Raw genomic sequence first — 14,960 nt, 5'->3', positions numbered from 1 at the left:
TTGAAGTCCTACTATTTTGCTGTAAGACCCTGAATAAAGTCTTACAATGTGTAATTTATTCTTGGCCCAAGTTTCAATTCTGCTCTTAAGTAAGGTTATGAGAGAGAGATTTCCACAAATTTTGGTGAATTCTCTTATTTGTAAAGTTCTTCTGGGAAAGAAGTGGAGTAATTTATCCCAGGACTTGATCCACAAAGTCAAGATAAAGTCCACACTTTGTCTACATATATCTCTTTTCCTAAACTCTAATTTATTTTGGTTAGTGTGCCCTTTTAGGTAACACCAATTCTCGGCATGTCAGAATCAGATTCCAGACATGCCGACTTTACAGACATGAATAGGCCCATATGAGTCCCTTGTATTGCCTAAATTCAGCTCCCATTAGCCACTGAGAGTCAGGATAATTCTTCATTAGGCATAGGTTTTTTTTCTTTTAATTTCAATGTAAATCATCACCCTTTATCTTTTAAAAAACTGTCACCGCATCCATTTTTTTAAAATTTAGTTTTCCGCCAGGAGTTCAAGTCCCTAAATCTCTTGCTTTTGCAAATCCTTCTCTGGACTCCCCCAAAGGACTTTTTAAAAACGGATTCTTAAGATCGTCCCCAAGACCACCGGAAAACTCAAAGGTTATTTTTAGATTGACTACACGAGAGTGGTATACATATTCCCACAACAAAATTATCTAACCCGTGACCCTTAACGTTGCTTTCAGTAGGCCTTTGGGAGGGAAGCCGCAACAAATCAACCAACTTTAAAGTGAAAACTCCTGGAGCTGGAAATGTTCGACACTCATCTTTACAGCTCTCTGCGTGGTAAAGGAGGGTGAAGGAAAACCCTTCTAGCCAAGAATGGCATCCAGAAAGACACATTAACCAAAGACTGCTGAATGCTTACTAATATATTTTATAGTCAACTGGTTATCGCGGGGAACCAAAGAAGAGTCCAGGTGCACCAGGTAACCCTCAGAGCAGCCCCAACCGCCACCGCCACCGGCACCGCCACCGCCGCAGCCAGAGAAGGAAAGGCCGAACAGGCCACAGTGCGCACGCGCGGCCCCGGCCTTTGTATTCGGGCTGGGATTTAAAAGACCCCTGCGTGCGCGCGCTCGCCAGCAAGCCTGCCCCGCAGTGAGGGGCGCAAGGGAGGGGCGGCGCTGGCCCCGGAATTACCTGCCCGCGTTCTCCGCTTCCATTCCCCGAGGCCGTTGATGCGGGCGGCTCCACCTGCCAGGCACACGGGCGGCCGGTCTCTGTAGTACCGCGTGGTACTCACTGCGGTAAGACAACCCCAGAGACCTGGGCCCGATGGCTGGCAGTACCCAGACAGTGGCTGGACTCAAGCTCCTCCCCAAGGCTTCTACCCTCCCCCACGGACCCCCTTTCTGTGCTGCACTTCCGCCTCCTCGGAGCCAAATCCCACGCGTACTGGCCGTCACGTGATGCAGGACAGCCCAATCACGCTCACCCCCTTCTCGCTGGGCGCCCCAGCTCCGCCACTTGGCCTTTCGGGAAGGGTGGAGGACCAGAAGACGGGGACGAGGAGCGCTCTGCTGACGTCAGCTTTTGTCTCCAGTATTTTCGGGGGCTGGTGGACGCGTGGGCTATAGGGTGCTGTCCTTTGGGTGCTATGTATATGGGATGATGACGCTTATCAGCATTATTTAGTCCTTTCCACCCCGAAATTCGCCCCGATTAAAGACTGTGTTGCATTATCAGGTAATGAGATGTGACGGAGGGACTTTGGAAGTGGAAAACCTGGGCGTCGAGGCCGCTGTGCCATCTTGGGCCTCAGTTTCCTTGTCTGTGAAATGAGGGTGAATGTAAAGCTGCTATGTAAAATGTAAAGCTCTACATAAACCGCTCTCTGCGTTACTTTGGATATATGAGAATATTAGCGTTTGACGTCTACGAGACGTCGAGATCCCATTTGAGCATCACCTCCCATAACCTTACAGACTAACCCCTCTTTTAAATCTCAGTGGTTCGTAATCTTACAGACTAACCCCTCTTTTGTGTCTCAGTGGTTCTTGCAGCTGGCTTTTGTTTCATTAGTTCTCAATTTCTGTCACTGGTGTTTGTACTTTAAGGAACTCAATGGAATAGGCTTTTGGGTTTTTCTAGTTTGCAGGATGATGAAAAACATGGCTGCTGTATTTGTTGGCTTTCCTGAGTTTATTCATATAGTAACAGGTAACTCCAAACCGTCAGTGGTTTACAGCCACAGAAGTTTATTTCTCACGTGATCTGTGAGCTGGGAGATAGATGGCTGTGGCTCTGTGCTCCGTGTATTTTCTTCATTCTAGGATCCAGGCTATTGTGAGTAAATACAGAAAGATTTTTGTAATATATCAACTGTTTAAAGTTTAAGTGAAACTTTTAAAACAGTACAGAACTTTTATGAATACCCTGTCCATTAGTAGACACTACTCAGAACCTGGCACATGGTAAATATTCAATGAATATATGTTGAGTGAATGAAAAAAGCCCATCCTCTCTGATTTTGTCAATGGCTCAGGACCATCGTCTAGAAAAGTCTTACAGCAGGTGGCTTGCCTCAGTTATTTCAGGGAGAGAATTCTGGTGACTGAAAGTGTGTGTGAAGAGAGTAAACTTTTCCCAGGATGTCTGCACTCGGGGAATTACCCTTGGCAGCAAGGGCTTCCCTCACTGTGGGTTGCTGTGCTTCTGGGTCCTGCCAGCTCCATTCATAACCTCAAGAGACCAGGGTCCTCTGCTCAATCTTGCATGGCAAAAGAAAGTTTATGGGAGGAGGCCGGGCGTGGTGGCTCATGCCTGTAATCCCAGCACTTTGGGAGGCCGAGGCGGGTGGATCACCTGAAGTCAGGAGTTGGAGACCCACCTGGCCAACATGTTGAAACCCCATCTCTGCCACCTGTAGTCCCAGCTACTCGGGAGGCTGAGGTGGGAGAATCGCTTGAACCCGGGAGGCAGAGGTTGCAGTGAGCTGAGATCGAACCACTGCCCTCCAGCCTGGGCTACAGAGTGAGACTCTGTCTCAAAAAAAAAACAACAAAAAAAAATACAAAAAAAACAAAGCATATGGGAGGAGTTGTTGGTGAGGACACTGAACCTGAAAATTGTGAAGCAGTTGCAGCAAACTGTCTTTTATCCCATCAGTGTCTCTCAACATCCTGCATCTGAGTCGGGAAGACAACTTTTTCTGCTTGTGAACCTGGCCCACCAGAGCTTTTAGCAATCTAGAAACAGAACTGGGAACTTCCTTGTAAACTTCCTGAAGATTGATAAATGACATCTCTAAAAAAAAAAAAAAACAAAAAACTTGTCTTTATTCATTGCTCTGGTGCTGGTTTATGTAAAAAATCCTGTGGAACCTACAAAAAACCTAGTACAACTAATAAGTGAGATTCACAAGGTTGCAAGATAAAATATCAATATAGGAAAAATCAATTGTAGTTTATGTACTAACAACAAACAATTAGAAAAAATACCATTCACAGTAGCATCAAAAATATGAAATATTTAAGTATAGAGCTGACAAAAGATTCAAGACTTGTATCATAAAAAGTGAAAAGCATTGTTGGAAGAAATTGGGTAAGAACTAAATAAGTACACGGATATGTTGTATTCATGGATCAGAAGACCAAATATTGTGAAGGTGTTTAAAAATTCAATATAATGCTAACCAAAATCCAGGTAAGCGTTTTGGGTAGAAATTGACAAAATGATTCTAAAATTTATATGGAAATACAAGATCTAGAATAACCAAAGCTAGGAGAGCTAATACTGCCTGACTTAAGAATTATTATAAGGCTACAGTAATCAAGACAGTGTCGGCCAGGCGCAGTGGCTCATGCCTGTAACCCCAGCACTTTGGGAGGCCAAGGCGGGCAGATCACCCAAGGCCAGAAGTTCGAGAACAGCCTGGCCAACATGGTGAAACCCCGTCTCTGCTAAAAAATACAAAAATTAGCCAGACATGGTGGCACATGCTTGTAGTCCCAGCTACTCAGGAGGCTGGATGGGAGAATCGCTTGAACCCAGGAGGTGGAGGTTGCAGTGAGCTGAGATCATTCCACTGCACTCTAGCCTGGGCAACACAATGATTCCCTGTCTCAAAAAAAAAAGAAAAAAAAAAAAAGACAGTGTAGTATTGGCATCAAGAGAGATAAATAGAGTAGAGTCCAGAATAGACACATACATACATGGACAAGTGATGAACTGATTTTCAACTAAGCTTCAAAGGCAGTTCAGATATCTATATGCAAAAACAAAACAAAGTTGTACCCATGACGCAGGGCAGGCAAGCCCTTAGCCCAGGAGTGTTCTTGGCTTCAGCCAAGAAATAAATCAATCAAGAGTGAGCTGAAAATAGTTTTATTGAGGCAGCAGTGTTACAACTCCAAGACTGCTCCTGCAGAGCAAGGCTGCCCCATAGGCAGTGTGCTCAGAGTAGCAGCTCAGAGGCAGTTCTGCAGTCATATTTATACCCACTTCTAATTATATGCAAATCAAGGGGCTGAGTATGCAGAAATTTCTAGAAAAAGGGAGGTAACTTTTGGGTCAGTGGGTCATTACCATGGAAAGGAGTGGTAGCGTCTGGGTGTTGCCATGGCAAAGCTAAACTGACATGGCACATTAGTTGGTGTGTTTTATGGAGAAGAGCTTCCACCTCTTCCCTGTTTTAGCTGGTCCTCAATCTGGTCCTGTGTCCAAGCTCCACCTTGGGAGTCAAGTCCCGCCTCCTGCCTCACACCATACAAAAAAACAAAATGGATCATGGACTTAAATGTAAAACCCAAAGCTGTAAAATTTCTAGAAGAAAATATAGAAGACAATATTTATGACCCTGGGTTATATTTTTTAAATATAATACAAAAGGGAAAATTGATAAATTATACTTTATTAAAATTAAAAACTTCTCTCAAAAAATTAACGAAAAGCAATAAACTGGGAGAAAATATTTGCAGATCATATCTGATAAAGGACTTGTGTCCAGAACATATAAAAGAACACTCAAAACCCATAAGAAAACAACTCAGTTTTAAAAATGGGCAAAAGATTTGAACAGATACATCACCAAAGAAAATAGAAGCACAAGAAAATATGGTCATTTGTCATTTAACAACAGGGATATATTCTGAGAAATGTCACTAGGTGATTTTTTCATTGTGAGAATATTATAGAGTGTACTTCCACAAATCTAGATGGTACAGCCTACTGTATACCTAGGCTATATTGTATGGCCTGTGGTTCCTAGGCTACAAACCTGTTCAGCATGTTACTATAGTGAATACTGTAGGCAATTGTAACACAATGGTAAGTATGTATCTAAACATAGGACAAGTACAGTAAAAATACAGTATTAGGCCCAGAACGGTGGCTCACGCCTGTAATCCCAGCACTTTGGGAGGCTGAGGTAGGCAGATCACTTGTGGTCAGGAATTCATGACCAGCCTGGACAACATGGTGAAACCCCATCTCTACTAAAAATACAAAAAAAATTAGCTGGGCATGGTGGCGTGTGCCTGTAATCTCAGCTATTTGGGAGGTGGAGGGTGCATTGAGTCAAGATTGTGCCACTGCACTCCAGCCTGGTGACAGAGCAAGACTCCGTCTCAAAAAAATAAAATAAAAAGTAAAAATAAATAATAAATTTGTATAGCTGCTTTGGAAATTCATTTGGCAATTTCTTTTTTAAAAAAGTTAAATAATATTATTTTTTGAGATGGACTCTTGCTCTGTCACCCAGGCTGGAGTACAGTGGCACGGTCTCAGCTCACTGCAACCTCCACCTCCTGGGTTCAAGCAATTCTCCTGCCTCAGCCTCCTGAGTAGCTGGGACTACAGGCGCACACCATCACACCTGGCCAATTTTTGTATTTTAGTAGAGATAGGGTTTTACCGTGTTGCCCAGGCTGGTCTCAAACTCCTGAGTTCAGACAATCCGCCTGCTTCGGCCTCCCAAAATGCTAGGATTTTAGGCATGAGCCACCGCACTCGGCCTGGCAATTTCTTAAAAAGTTAAATATACACCTTCCATATGCTCTAGTAATTCTTCTAGAGATGTACCTAATAAAAATGGAAGCCCATGTTCTCAGAAAGACTTCTATACCAGTCTTTCTCATCTACTTTACTGGTGATAGTAGCTTTATATCTATCAACCAATGTCAACCTAAAATAACCAAAAAGGTCAGAATCTAACTTAAAGAGGGTTTATTCAAGCACGAAGAGTAAGAATGGACCACCTGGAAACACCAGCTCCAAAGGAATGGAGTCAGCGTTCTGAAGTAAGAAAGTTAAGGTTTCATTTGTATGGCAGAGACAGGAGTTTTTAGCAGGATTGCAATACTTTTCATACAAGATTGGCACAAAGTTACAGCAATTTGGTTGGTTATATGCAGTGTTTCTTTTTGGGAAAGCGTGCATTTAACACTTTTTACAGAGGGTGTAATGCTCATGGGTTTTCTGTTATCTGGTCTCAGCAAAGCAGGACAATAAAGGGCAAATTAATCAAGGGTCATTAAGAAGGCAGGAGGTTTTTGTCACTGGCATTTAATTTTCTCTAGTCATTGTATAGAACAAGAAAAGAAAGTGAGTTAATATATAATCTGAGAACAGAAGTTGTAACCGTATGTGACTCAGATTAGTCACATCTCTCTCAAGGCTTACAGTGTTTTTTTTAGGTTCCAACATCCTTTAAATTTTATTTATTTACACACCAACAACTAGAAACAACCAAAATGTTCACCAGTAAGTGAATAGATAAACCAATTGTAGTCTAAACCCACCTAGCAATAATAAGGAGTGAACTACTAAGACATGCAACAACATGGATGAATCTCAAAATAACTGAGCTGCATGAAATAAGCAACACAAAAAATAGCACATACTGTATATAATTCTATTTATGTAACATTCCAGAAAATGCAAACTAACTTATAGTGACAGAAAGCAGATCTGTGATTACCCAGGGAAATGAGGCCATGGAGGAGGAAGGGAGTAGAAAGAAGCACTAAGAAACTTTTGAGGGTCTTGGGTATGTTCATTATCTTGATTGTGGTAATGGTCTCACATATGTCAAACATATTGTATACTTTAAATATGTGCAGTTTATTGTATGCCAAATATACCTCCATAAAGCTCTTTAAAAATATGAGTATTGTGATTTGTCATACATACAACATTAATCCTTCGGAATTTAGCCTTGCACTTTTTTTTTTTTTTTTTGAGACGGAGTCGTGCTCTGTTGCCCAGGCTGGAGTGCAATGGCGCGATCTCAGCTCACTGCAACCTCCATCTCCTGGGTTCAAGCGATTCCCCCGCCTCAGCCTCCTGAGTAGCTGGGATTATAGGCATCTGCCACCACGCCCTGCTAAATTTTGTGTGTATATATGTATATATATTAAAAAATATATGTGTATATATATTAAAAAATATATGTGTATATATATTAAAAAATATGTGTATATATATTAAAAATATATGTGTATATATGTTAAAAAATATATGTGTATATTAAAAAATATATGTGTATATATATTAAAAAATATATATGTGTGTATATATATTAAAAAATATATATGTGTATATATATTAAAAAATATATATGTGTATATATATTAAAAAATATATATGTGTATATATATTAAAAATATATATGTGTATATATATTAAAAAATATATGTGTATATATATTAAAAATATATATGTGTATATATTAAAAAATATATATGTGTATATATATTAAAAATATGTGTATATATATTAAAAAATATATATGTGTATATATATATATTTTTTTAGTAGAGATGGGGTCTTGCCATCTTGCCGTGTTGGCCAGGCTGGTCTCAAACTTCAGGCCTCAAGTGATCCGCCCGCCTTGGCCTCCCAAAGTGCTGGGATTACAGGTGTAAGCCACCGCCCCGGGCCCTTGCACTAATCTTTTACTTAAAAATCAACCAATAATCAAAACAATCGAAAAATGCCTGGATTAAGTTATGTCGATTTCAAATTTCCCCTTTCCCAGTAGCACCAGGTCATAAGGCCACAGCTGTCTGGATGTGGCTCCATTTCGGGTATCAAAAGACGCCAGACACAGGGACAGTGAGTGCCTTTAACTTCACTCTCAAGAGGTCACAGGAGGGTGACCTCCCATAAAAGCACGCAAATGCTCAATGTGTGACTCCACCCCTCCTAAAAAAGTGGTAAAGGCGTGCAGTTTCCTTTGTGTGCACGAAAGAACAAACGATGTAATAATAGTCCACGGCCTGGCCTTAGACTCCACATCTGCCAGGAGAATTTAACTATAGGGAGAGTGATGGAGGTGCTGGGAGCCTGGGGCTGAGAAAGTGTGGGAATTGGTTTAAAAAAAAAAAAGTCACTGGCTTTCTCCCAGCGTCCCACCTCCGCCTGCGTCACGTGCCAGCGCCGGCAGCGCTCCCGCTTTCCTGTCCGGTGCGGCTCCAGGTCCCTGTATTTTAGGTCCGGACCGCTCGCTGTCCGCTCCGTCCGCCCTTAGACCTGTTGCCCAGCACCCCTGCAGTTCCCGGTACAGTCTCTAGTAGGGCGCGTGTGTAGAGGCAAAGAGGAGCGAAGTCCACAGTTCCTCTCCTCCTAGAGGTAGAAGGGGCGCGGGGAAACCACCTGGTGTCGGTTTTCCGCTTGCTGATCAAGAGCTCCCTTTAATGCCGCAGGCCGGCGCCCCTCACTGATAAACGATTGGGGCTGGGCCTCCGCCTGGAGGGCATTCGTCCTCTCAGTGCCCTCAGCTCGTAAAGGAGGAAACCGAGGCGTGGGGTTGGGCGAGAACCCAGGGTTCCTGACCGCGCACCTCCTGCACCCCCGCCGCCGTGTGTCTCGTGTCCAGCGCTGGCTGGAGCGCCTCAGCCCTGGCGCGGTGTAGTCGTGAGCTGGAACTTCTGACACTGTCCCTTCCTTCCCTGTCCAGCCTGCCGACGATGCCCGCGGGCGTGCCCATGTCCACTTACCTGAAAATGTTCGCAGCCAGTCTCCTGGCCATGTGCGCAGGGGCAGAAGTGGTGCACAGGTACTACCGACCGGACCTGGTGAGTGCGGGAGGGCTCATATTTTTATTTTTGAGCCAAATACACCTCATTTCTTTGTAAATTACCCAGCCTTAAGCATTCCTTTATAGCAATGCAAATACTCCTGGACCACTCCATTCCCCTCGTGGCCGCAAAAGTGATCTTGAACGAAATTAGGACCACATTTGCCCCGGGCCCAAAACCTTTGGATGGCATCCCATTGCATCTAGGGCAATGCATGGCCTGTGAGGTCTTACACAGTGTGGCCGCTGCCTACCTGTGGCCTATCTGCCACCATTTTACCAGTTCTTTCCCCTGTTAACATTCACGCCTGCTTCCTTGCTGTTTCTCCAACTCATCAAACCTGTCCCCATTTCGAGGCCATTCTTTTTACTATCCTTGGCATGTCCTCCTCCCCCCACCCCCCCCCCACCCCCCCAACAACTTGGCTTGGTTTCCTTCTTCAAAACTTCAAGTCTTAGCTCAAGTCTCTCCTCCAGCAATGAGGGTCCTTGGGCTAGCTCCCAAAGAATTCCTCCTCTGTGATTCTGTCTCATCCTTTGTTTCCATAGAGCACTTGTCTGCAGTTCTTTGTCTATTTATTTGTTCTTTGTCAGTTTGCTTCAGTAGAATGCAAGCTCCAGACTGTGTCTGTCTGGTTCACTCTTGTATCTCAACTGCTTGGAATGTAGCAGACACTCAATAAGTATTTGTTGAATGAAGGATGAGTGAATATAGGCATTCAAAGGAGGGAGAAATTTAAATTAATTTTAATAAACATTCATTAGGAACTGGAATTAAAGGTTCTTTTCAGGAATTAGGGTCTTGGGGAGGTGGAGATGAGAAAGTATGGCGTGCAAATAATTACAAGAATGTGCTGTTATGCTATAGGTGTGAATAGTGGTTTGGAGCACAGTGTTGGGAGCAGTCATTTCTGTTTGGACTCTGCCTGGACAGGTAACACTTTTAGAGAGTCAATCATTAGTGTTTCTTTTTTTAGAAATTTTTATTGAAAAATAATTTAAAAAAAATTAGAGACAGGTCTCATTCTGTTGCCTAGGTTGGAGTGCAGTGGTGTAATCAGCTCACCGCAGCCTCACATTTCTGGGCTCAATCAATCCACTTGCCTCAGCCTCCTAAGTAGCTGGGATGACAAGTGTGCACCATCACACCTGGCTAATTTTTAAATTTTTTGTAGAGACAAGGTCTCAAAATGTTGCTCAGGCTGGTCTCCAACTCCTGGCTTCGAGCAGTCCTCCCACCTTGGCCTCTGAAAGTGTTGGGATTACAGGTGTGAGCCACTGTGCCTGGCTCCATTTGTATTTGCACTTATGTTTTATTTTTATTTTTTGAGACAGAGTCTCACTCTGTCACCCAGGCTGGAGTGCAGTGGCACAATCTGAGCTCACTGCAACCTCTGCCTTCTGGGTTCAAGCAAATCTCATGCCTCAGCCTCCTGAGTAGCTGGGATTACAGGCATACACCACCATGCGTGGCTAATTTTTTCTATTTTTTAGTAGAGATGGTGTTTCACTGTGTTGGCCAGGCTGGTCTTGAACTCCTGGCCTCAAGTGATCCGCCCACCTCTGCCTCCCAAAGTGCTGGGGTTACAGGCGTGAGCCACCGTGCCTGGCCCATTTGTATTTTTAACATCAGTTAATTGTCACTACAATTTTGAAGGTGTTATTCCTGTTTTCAGATGAGAAACAGGTTCAGAAGAGTGAAGTTGATTTCTCAAAGTCACGTAGCTTAATGAGACGATTTGAGAATCTGAAGCCCAAGCTTTCTGTTTGGTATGTCTCTTTTTTGCTCCTGTTCATAAAATAATCCAGTACTCTTGTAAAACATTCAAATTGAGTTCAAGTATGTAGAGTAAAAAGTGAAAATCCCCCCTCTTATGACCTCTTTTCTCCTGTCTGCTCCCTACACGTAACTACTGTTTCTTGTCTGGTGAATATCCTTCGCTACTTCTCACTGTTGTTGAATGCCCACTGATATGGGTTGGATATTTGTCCCCTCCAAATTTCACGCCAAAATGTGATCCCCAATGTTGGAAGTAGTACCTGGTGGGAGGTGTTTGGGTCATGGGGACGAATCCCTCATGAATGGCTTGGTGCCCTCCCTGTGGTGATGAGTGAGTTCTCACTTTATTAGTTCATGAGAGCTGGTTGTTTAAAAGAGCCTGGCTCTCTCTCTCACTCACTCTCTTGCCATGTGTTACACCTGCTCCCACTTTGCCTTCTGCCATGAGTTAAAGCTTTCTGAGGCCTCACCAGAAGCTGGACTGATGCTGGTGCCATGCTTGTACAGCCTGCAGAACCATGAGCCAAATAAACCTCTTTTCTTTATAAATTACCCAGCCTCAGGCAATGCAAAATGGACAAATGCACCTGTGCACGCATGTGCACACACACAGTTTGTGGAGTGTTTTTCCTTCATGTGAATAGTAGTTCATGTACACATTTCTCTGCAACTTCCTTGTTTTGGTTAATATCTACATAAATAGACATTTGTGTATATTAAATCTTCTTTTTAACTATTGCATAGTATTTCATAATATAGCTGTGACATATTATTTGATCAATCCCTTATTGACATTTAGGTAGTATGTAGTTTTTGTACAAACAATGCTGCAAGAGCTCTTTCTTACAACTTCAGAGTGCTTCTCTTTTAAAAAGGGTTCTATTGAGCATCAGGGATACCTAGTGGAGACAAAGTGACAAGAACCTTCCATAGTAATGCAGTTTAGTCTATAGCTTGTGCAGGAATAGACATCAGGCACGGCTTGCAAAAGAAGGAATGCCTGGGATTTGACCCTGGGAAGTTGACCTTTGATTCACCCATTTTGTTATAATTGGGAATGTGCAAGGGTTGTTACAGCAGCCACCTGTACCTTGGGAGGAGATAGAATGAAGCCACAGTCTTTAGAAGGGCCATATTGAAGGGTCTAAGCCCACCTCAGTTTGATTGGGTGGTGACACTGGCAATGGGGTATCTCTGTAGGAACTTGAAGGCCCAGGTGGCTGGCTGTGTGTTGAAAGCAGTGTGCTTTATTAACATTTATGTGTTCTTTACCTATGTCTTTTGGTTTTGCTCCAGCAATTATTGTCACTGTTGTCAACCACTTTGTAACAAAACTGGATCACAAGTCTTTCAGTCTGAGAACTGGAAGGTCTGGGCAGAGTCGAGCAGAGGAGACCATGATGACTGCCTAGACTTGTGCTCAGTGCTGTGTTGGGGAGAACTGCTACAGGTGCTTTTAGTTGTCCGGCTCAGCTCATCTGAATAGCAAAGGAGATGACTCTGTTGTAGTTCAGGTTGAAAGCTAGGAGTCGTCCTTAATTCCTCTCTCATACTGTACATATCAGCAGATCCCATTGGATTAACTTGAAAGGTACATCCAGATGCTGCCTGCTTCTCACCCCCTCTGATGCTACTACCCAATTCAATCCACTGTCAGTCACTTTCACCTGTTATTGTAATAGCTTCCTGACCTGTCTTCTGCCTTCGACTCTTGCTCTCCTGTGGTCTATTCTCAGCAAAGCTACCATTGTCATCTCTGTACACTTGAGTGAGGACATGCCATTCTTCTCAGAACTCTCCAGTGTCTTCCCATTTCAGAGTGAAAAACACTGGAGACTTTATCTCCTCACTCGCTTTTTCCTCTGCCCTTGTCTCCTCTTAACCGCTCTATGAATACTTTGTACCAGCTATACTGACAACCTTGCTTCTTCTTGAATCTGAAGCCACACTCCTGCCTTAGGTCCTCTGCACTTGTGGTTCCATCTGCCTGAAATGCTCCTAGGTAACTGCATGGCTGGCTCCCTCATCCTCCTCCATATCTTTGTTCAGAAGTCATTTTCTGAACACCAGTAAGCACACAGAAAGATGCTCAGCATCATTAGCCACCAGAGAAAGGCAAATCAAAACCACAGTGAAATACCACTTCATACCCACTACAATGGCTGTAGTAAAACAGAAATTAACAAGTGTTGTCAAGGATGTGGAGAAATTGAAAGCCTCACGCGTTGTTGATGGGAATATAAAATAGTGCAGTGGCTTCAGAAAAGCCTGGTAGTTCCTCAAGCAGTTAAACATAGAGTTTCCATATGACCCACCAATTCCACTTTTAGGTTTATGCCCAATAGACATGAAAACACATATCCACACAAAAACTTGTATATGAATGTTCAGAGCAGTATTATTCATAATATCCAAAAGGTGGAAAATCTAAATGCCTATTAGCTGATGAATGGATAGATGGTATATCCATACAATGGAGCATTATTCAGTAATAAAAAATGAAATCCTGATACAAGCTACAACATGGATGAATCTTGAAAACATGCTACCTGAAAGAACACAGAGGACCACATATTATATGATTCCATTTATAGAAAATATCCAGAATAGGCAAATCTATATAGACAAAAAGAAGACTAGTAGTTGTCTATGGCTATTTGGGGGAGGGTTGTATGGCAATGAAAGTGACTGCTAGTAAGTATGGGGTTTCTTTTTGGGGTGACGAAAATTTTCTAAAATTTATTGTGGTGATAGATGCAGAACTCTGTGAATACCTTCCTGGAATGCAAGGATTTTGTATTTTTTTTGCATACTGCTTTGTGCTTTGCATATAATAGGCACTTAATATTTTTGAATTAATAAATTAATTCCTAACGCCTATTTTCTATGCCAGGAACATGGTAGAGAGTCAGTAGATGGTGCAGGAATGAATTTCCAAATATGGAAAGTTTTATTCAAAGCTGTGAACCTGTCGATTCTGATGCCAGCTATGCTCTGTGAGTCCTGCAGTACGTAATGCTGAAGACCTTGCCAGGATGATAGACTCATATAAACACAGGGTTAGAAAGGGACTTAGATCAACCAGAGCTTCTCATAATAAAGAGTTATCACTGAGTAGCAAGCAAGGGAACTTTTTGTTATTTTTTACTTTTTAAAGTCTTCCAGGTTACATTGAATTACAGCCTTATTAAGGGTTAGACATTTATGTTTTTTTTGTTTTTTTTGTTTTTTTTTTTTTTTTGCAGACAATACCTGAAATTCCACCAAAGCGTGGAGAACTCAAAACAGAGCTTTTGGGACTGAAAGAAAGAAAACACAAACCTCAAGTTTCTCAACAGGAGGAACTTAAATAACTATGCCAAGAACTCTGTGAATAATATGTCTTAAGTATGTATTTCTTAATTTATTGCATCAAACTACTTGTCCTTAAGCACTTAGTCCAATGCTAACTGCAAGAGGAGGTGCTCAGTGGACGTTTAGCCGATACGTTGAAATTTAATTATGGTTTGATTGATATTTCTTGAAAACTGCCAAAGCACATATCATCAAACTATTTCATGAATATGGTTTGGAAGATGTTTAGTCTTGAATATAATGCGAAATAGAATATTTGTAAGTCTACTATATGGGTTGTCTTTATTTCATATAAATTAAGAAATTATTTAAAACTATGAACTAGTTTCATTAATTGAATTTGCTAAGTGGAGTTATTTCTCATTGCTAAACTGATATTTTCAAATTCTAGGTCTCTGCTAACTTTAGTAAATGAACACCAAGGTGGTGAGCTTTGATAATGCATTTTGTGGATACAAAATCATCGCCTCATCACTTTCTAGTATGAAAGGCTGGGGGCATTGCTCACCTTTTGTGTGAAGAAAAGACCTGTCCCTTAGAGCCAGTTTTTGCTTAAGGGGAGGACAGACCGTCACTCAGTGGACCACGTGAATGAATGGATGCAGTGCATGCTTTAGAAGCACTGCATACCTTCCTTTTACAGGTACAGAGTAAGTGGTCTGGCTACTGAGGGAAAGTCATGATTTGAATCTGAGTCTCCTGTAAGACAATGACTTCATGAAGATGAAAAATCAGTTTCATGGTTATTAAAGTAAAAATTTACCTTGGGTAAAAA

At 42.3% G+C, this 14,960-nt stretch overlaps 2 protein-coding genes across 8 annotated transcripts in view; one reads left to right on the top strand and one right to left on the bottom strand.

The window, feature by feature from the left end:
* Positions 1–1,434, bottom strand: part of TDG (thymine DNA glycosylase) — a 23,436-nt gene extending 22,002 nt beyond the window's left edge. For 2 of the 3 annotated variants that reach the window (XM_055240060.2, XM_055240061.2), the window contains exon 1: positions 1,173–1,322. Coding sequence is in view for 1 of the 3 variants with exons in the window: in XM_055240059.2 (XP_055096034.1) it covers positions 1,173–1,195 (23 nt within the window). In the remaining 2 variants the exon portion in view is untranslated. Of the gene's footprint in view, positions 1–1,172 lie in introns of all 3 variants that reach the window. The other variant, XM_055240059.2, reaches the window with a different exon arrangement.
* Positions 1,365–14,960, top strand: UQCC6 (ubiquinol-cytochrome c reductase complex assembly factor 6). 5 transcript variants are annotated; one of them, XM_063614367.1, is made up of 4 exons: positions 8,399–8,532; positions 8,932–9,049; positions 14,077–14,218; positions 14,577–14,960. In XM_063614367.1, the coding sequence occupies exons 2-3, from the start codon at positions 8,942–8,944 to the stop codon at positions 14,182–14,184; spliced, it is 216 nt and encodes a 71-aa protein (XP_063470437.1). In that variant the 5' UTR covers positions 8,399–8,532; positions 8,932–8,941; the 3' UTR covers positions 14,185–14,218; positions 14,577–14,960. The 5 variants fall into 5 exon arrangements, with proteins under 5 accessions (XP_055096043.1, XP_063470437.1, XP_055096045.1 ...); XM_063614368.1 differs by having other exon boundaries at positions 8,450–8,603; positions 14,829–14,960; XM_055240068.2 differs by lacking the exons at positions 8,399–8,532; positions 14,577–14,960 and adding an exon at positions 1,365–1,718 and having other exon boundaries at positions 14,077–14,502.

Source organism: Symphalangus syndactylus, chromosome 13 (genome assembly GCF_028878055.3).
Source record: "Symphalangus syndactylus isolate Jambi chromosome 13, NHGRI_mSymSyn1-v2.1_pri, whole genome shotgun sequence".
NCBI lineage: Eukaryota > Metazoa > Chordata > Mammalia > Primates > Hylobatidae > Symphalangus > Symphalangus syndactylus.
The sequence above is the reverse complement of the archived record's forward strand: the minus strand, read 5'-3'. Positions and strand labels throughout refer to the sequence as shown.